The following is a 6,000-nucleotide window of genomic DNA, read 5'->3' on the forward strand; positions in this document are numbered from 1 at the left end:
ATCTCTGTTTTCCCAAAATCTCTTAATATCTTTGTCATGGGACCATCATGACTTTGTTTATGGAACACGTTCAGAAGTGATACAAATACATTCAGTCTCACTAATGGCAAAGCTGGTCGATGTCGCCTCTGGGTCTGGTCTGATCTATGCTTCCTCTTGCTGATTTGCTCACTCTTTGAGGGTCTTATTTCTTTCTCTGAACTGTAGTCAATAATGTGTATAATTCTGACATCTGTTATTTTCTTTTCTTGCCTCTGATGGGAGCTGGTGGCTCTCAATTCACCCTAACACCAATGAATGTGGCTATGGAGTAGGAGGCATCAAAGCATTGAGAGAACTTCCTAGTTCAGGGGAAAAAAGCCCAAGCTCTTGGAGGCGAAAACATAATTTCCTTCCTCTTATTTCCAGCTTCACATGCTTGGGACCAGGACAGTATGGAAAACTCATTGCTTAGGCTCTGTTGTAAAGTTTAACAACTAGAGGCAGCCAATGATGCTGAAATTCAAGTGATCATACAGAGGGCAGCAGAAAGGGTATCACATCAGCAAAGAGGGAATTTATCTGGACAACATCATGCAATAAGGGTGCAGGGGAAGCAAAGCATCTGTTTTGTGAAATCCTCTCCAGTGTAGGCTGATGAGGTTGGTTGGTGCTGTGTTTGTCACCCTAATCACTTGTGAGTTGTGACAGCCAAGCTGAAATACTCATTCACATAATAATATGCAAATACATGCAGAAGATAGCCCAGATGAAATGAAATATTCTTTGTGACAACACTTGGGAAGACTGTGATATCATTTGACAGGTCAGAATGGGCCTGAGAGGAGGGATTAGCACTCTTGGTGAAGGACAAGGGACATGGCAAGGGCAGCCTGCCCATTTTCCACCTTCTCTCTGCGTTGAGGTGCCATTGAGTGTTGATAGTGTGCATTCTTTTTGTGTGAAGATGGTGGAGAAAAGAAACACCACACGTCCTAGAGAAAACATGATTATTACTTTTGAGTGTGACTGCAGACATTCCCCACAAAACTCTTGCTCTCCTGCTTTTAGAGTGACACCTTGAAGCTGGCAAAGGAGCTGTCAGACACAGTTGTTTACTGCAAGAGTGTCCATTTCAATGGCTTTGAGGACCCCAGCCATCCTCGGCCTTTCTACGAGATGTCATCATTCACGGAAAGCAAAGCTCTGAAACTAGCCCAGGAGTCTGGTATGTATGTTCTGCCCTGGCAAGACGCCATCCTGCATCCCATTCCCCCATAAAGTGACAGGCAGTGGTGGTTAAGGACAAGGAAAAGACATCCTGAAAGATGTGGGTTATGATCTCTTTGGTCATGCGTGTCACTGAGAAACAGTGGGAATAACTTAATATCATTAGAGGCTGCTACTGAGAAGGGTGTTTTATACAGGTAGCTCAGATTCAGCCAGACTCACCAAGTGGGGAAGCAGAATATACGGCAGCATCAAGAAGAGATAACCTTCATCACTGAAAGGGACATTTTCTTGTTATTTTTTTCTCTAGGAACCAGTTTTATTCATCACAACATCAGGCACCTGAGCCGGATCTACCCTGCAGGCTGGAGGACAGATTCTTCCAACTACAACCCCACTGACTTGTGGAACGTCGGCTGCCAGATCGGTGGGTGCAACTGGGAGGTGGGAGAGGGTTGATCTGGCAGGGCTGCCCATGATCTGGCTCTGGACGAGTTTCAGCTGAGTTAGATGTGAGATCTCAAGGCATTTGCAGGCAAGGAGGCTCTGTGGTCACAGGGAGAGATCAACTCTTTAGCCAATGCTCAGTGACTTTCATATACCTGTATTTCTGGCCCACCTCAAAACCGTTCGGAGAACCTTTCCTGCACATCAGTGTGCACATCCGTGGGATTTCACTGGAAGCAGGGTTATTGTCATTGAACAAAGGAGAGAGCCAGGAATTGCAGTCAGTTACTGAAACGTGTGCTGAAATCTCTGAGAGAGATGTAAATCAAACTCAGCTCTCTGGAGCCCTAGAGAAAAGCCATAACCATAAGGGCCAAGCCGTGGCCCGAGACATTCCCTGTAGTCAAAACAGAGCATCATACATCCTCCCAGGGTGCTGAGGCCCCTGATGGCATAGTGATGCCTCAGAGATTTGTTGAAAACAAGGGTCCTGGAGCCCGTCAAGTGAATTATGTTGTAGTTCTGAGGAAACCTGGTGTGATGGTAAGTGGGCAGGCTGGTGATGACATGCTTGGCTCTCTTGGTGATGTAAGATGTTGGAGATGTCCCAGTTGTGCCTGTGCGGCCCAGCCAGACAAGACAAGCTGCAGATGCAGGGATGCCTGAACCAGAGCTGTGTAGACCTGCATGGGCTGGCTGACTCTCTTGGTGATGTTAGATGTTGGAGATGTCCCAGTTGTGCCTGTGTGGCCCAGCCAGATAAGACAAGCTGCAGATGCAGGGATGCCTGACCCAGAGCTGTGTAGACCTGCATGGGCTGGCTGTGCCTGGCAGTGTATGAACTTGCTGGGTCCTATAGCCCCTGTAGGGCACAGGTAGCACCCATTGGCCTGTCTCCCCAGCACTGAGTTTGGTCTCAGTAGAGTCCGTGGGAGGCAACATTGGGTCCCTTGAGGTACACTAAGGCCAGACTTACATGCCTTAACTGACCTGAATTCAGAATTTGGGCACCCAAAATTAGTTTTTTCAGAAGCCCTGAGTACTTGCACCTCCCAGTAAAACCAGTATACCGCAGATAGCAAAGTCTTGTTTGCAAATGAAAGAACAGGCAAGTGCCTTAAAATGCTTTTGGCCTTCAAATACTACAGGGTATGTAGGACCCAGGACCAAGATAAATTGCCATCTGTCTTAGAGATGTCTTAGAAATTGCTAAAGAGGGTGAGAAATCAATGGAATACTGAGGCGCTGGGGTCTGTGTGCAGTATTAGTGAGACTGTTCACAGAGACTGCTTCTGGATTTGACATTAAAACTTTTAAAAGGATAATGGCAAACTCAAAAGAATACAAGAAATCTGCCTGGTGTTAGGACACCAGTGAGGCTTGATCTATTTTTGGGTAGGAGACAATGAAGAGCTTCTGCACTCCGACATGAGAAGTTTGCATAGTGAGGAGCTGACCAACAGAGGTATCAATGCCCCTCAGGTTGGCCAATGAAAATAGACATATCTGGGCTGGAAAGGGGTTTTTGTACTGAGGCTACGCAGCCAGAGAAACACTGGAAAAGATTTCCTGGCTTCACTGCCGGAGATAACTTCTTTAGCATGGAAATGAATAGGTTTCTCTAAAAGATGCAGTTGCTCAACCAGGTGACATAAATTCAATGCAGGACACTTTTTGATCCCGTGGAAGGCAGGGGGACAAATGAGGTGGCTGTAATGGCTCCTCCTGTCTCTAACATCTCTGAATGCAAGAGATTCTCAGTGGTAGTAGGCTGTGACAGTCAGAGTTTATCACTGCTCTTTGAAGCATGGAAAAGCCAGTGTTTACGTCCATGGAAAGCAAATGAATGTGAACAGAATTAGTGTAAAAAGATTCCCATTGTTTTATCTGAAAGTGACTGAATTTATTTACTTATGTTGCAGTTGCCCTAAATTTCCAGACAGCAGGCACAGAGATGGATGTCTACCAGGGTCGGTTCCAGGACAATGGGTTTTCTGGGTATGTCTTAAAGCCGGAATTCCTCCGGGATGAGCAAACCAAATTCAATCCAAAATCCATCACAGAAGGAACATGGGGGACAAAGAAGAAGCTTCTGCTTAAAGTAAGAATAGAAGTTAGAAAATGTCTTAGTAGCATCCATCTTCATGGGCGGGGGCTTGTAGGTTGCACCTGCTTTTTTTCTTGGTCCCACCTGGGCAACGTTATCCTGACCTTTCTCATTTCCCACTGCTGAGGTCTTTGTTTCAGTCCTGCGTGGGCTCTCATTCTCCAGGGGCTTGCCCACATGTTTAATGTTTGGCAACAGGAGAGGTTAATGACAATATTCGCTCTCGTTACAGAAGTGTGCAGGCAGACATGCAGTCCACAGTCACCACTGTTGTTTCCGAGTATCATCTGATCACTGTGGGGACAGTTAGAAAAGCTGCCTGCCCCCCAGCCAACTGGCTGGGCTGGAGCAACGTTCATTAGTTGCTCTGGCTCATGACAGCTTCCTCTGAAAAATGTCACAACGCTGGCTCTGAAAGACCAGCACCAGCTTGTCTCAGCAGGTCACAGCACTCCAGGAAAGGAGAGCAAAGTTTGCCGGGGAATCCTGTCTCTTAATAATGTCCTGACCTCTTCTTCTGTTGCCTCCACAGATCATCTCTGGTCAGCAGCTGCCCAAGGTGAACAAAAGCAAAAACTCCATCGTTGACCCTAAGGTGACGATAGAGATCCATGGGGTCCAGCAGGACAACAACAAGAAGCAGACCAAAGTTATTGAAAACAATGGTAAGGGGGTAGGAATCTTAGCTTTACATGGCCTAGTGTTGCTGCTGCCCTGTGGCCAGACCTGCCCAGGTGCACCTAAGCCTGGCCATGCTAAGCAGATGCATGAAGTGCTTTTGGCCGCCTTCTGTGCAGGGACCTTGGTTATAGACTGCTCGTGGCATGAACTAGCCCCACAGATTGATGTCCCAGTGGACAATTACTTTCAGGGGTTCTTTACTCTCTTTCTTCTTTCTCATTTGGAGACAGAAATTTCCTGCAAAACAACATCAGCCGGATGAATTATTTTGAGGATGGCTGCACATTTCCAGAGCTAGATCTTTGGAAGTGCTTTTCATCACCGTGCAGTTGGACTTGACCTGGGATGCACAGGTCCCCACCAAAATCTTGCCAGAGAAGACTCCTTGTGAGGCTAATATTATTGTGAAAGTGTCACAGACTCACAAAAGATTGACACTGAAAGGGACTTTGGAGGTAGGAAGAAGGTGGCATGGCGAAACCCTGGCACAGGTTGCCCGGAGAGGTGGTGGAGGCTCCATCCCTGGAAACATTCAAGGTCAGGCTTGATGGGGCTCTGAGCAACCTGATCTAGTTAAAGATGTCCCTGCTTACTGCAGGAGGGTTGGACTAGATGATCTTTAAAGGTCCCTTCAAGCCCAAAGCATTCTATAATTCTATGATCTGTTCCAGTCCCTACCCAAAGCAGGACCATAGTCCAAGCTAACTCAAGTTGCTCAGGGTATTGCCTGGATGAATTTTGAATATCTCAAAAAAAATCGAGATTCCCCAGAGTCTCTGGGCTCTGTCAAGTGATTCAGCCTTTGACTGACCTCATGATAAAATATCTCTATTCTCAACCAGAAATTCCCCTATTCCAGTTTGTGTACCTGTAAGAGGAGCCCAGCTGTGTCTTTTCTATAAGGAGGTAGTAATAACCCTCTTAGCCTTCTCTAGTTTGAACAACTTCACCTTTCTCAGCCTCTTCTGATATGTAACATACTCTGTGCAGAAGGAGAACATTTCCTGTAGCTCACAGCCTCTTCACAAGGCACATTTCATCATCTCTTGGCCACAGTGGCACCGGTGCTAAATTAAGGGACATCACAGCAATGTTACAAGTGAGATATGAAAGCTCTGAGCCCTTGTCACCAAAGATCTGAGCTCAACCTTCACCCAGCACTGACCTCAGAGCTCTCAAAGACATTTCATCTCACTGTGAACCATTTTTACATGGCTGTGATTTTCCTCCCTGCAGCAAGGGTCCAAATATTGTGGCCTTCTGAGGGCAAGTTCCACCCTCTCTGCTGTGGGAGTAACAAGGAAGTAGGAGCCTGAGAAACCAGTCCTCACCCTCCCACTGACAAACAGATGCACACACACACGCAAACACACACGTGGCTTTTCTGCATGGAGTAAGAGCCAAGCACTAGAAAGCCAATGTGTATTTTCCTCCCTCCTAACGGTGTTTCCTTCTTCCTCTTTCCTATATAAATCTGACCTGGCTTCTAAAGCTTGCGGCCGTTTCAATCACTTACAATAGATTTTATAATATCTTGAGTGAAAGGTGTGTAGGGA

The 6,000-nt window shown here is 46.5% G+C and overlaps 1 protein-coding gene across 1 annotated transcript in view; it reads left to right on the forward strand.

Moving 5' to 3' along the window:
- The window catches only part of PLCD1 (phospholipase C, delta 1), a gene marked incomplete at its 5' end in the record, with an annotated part of 29,464 nt that overhangs the window by 21,283 nt on the left and 2,181 nt on the right, over positions 1-6,000 (forward strand). The window contains 4 exons of the mRNA XM_009872064.1: positions 1,051-1,207; positions 1,520-1,636; positions 3,579-3,757; positions 4,296-4,428. Coding sequence (XP_009870366.1) covers positions 1,051-1,207; positions 1,520-1,636; positions 3,579-3,757; positions 4,296-4,428 — 586 coding nt within the window. The remainder of the gene's footprint in view (positions 1-1,050; positions 1,208-1,519; positions 1,637-3,578; positions 3,758-4,295; positions 4,429-6,000) is intronic.

Source organism: Apaloderma vittatum, unplaced genomic scaffold (assembly GCF_000703405.1).
Source record: "Apaloderma vittatum isolate BGI_N311 unplaced genomic scaffold, ASM70340v1 scaffold3556, whole genome shotgun sequence".
In the NCBI taxonomy this organism is placed as follows: domain Eukaryota; kingdom Metazoa; phylum Chordata; class Aves; order Trogoniformes; family Trogonidae; genus Apaloderma; species Apaloderma vittatum.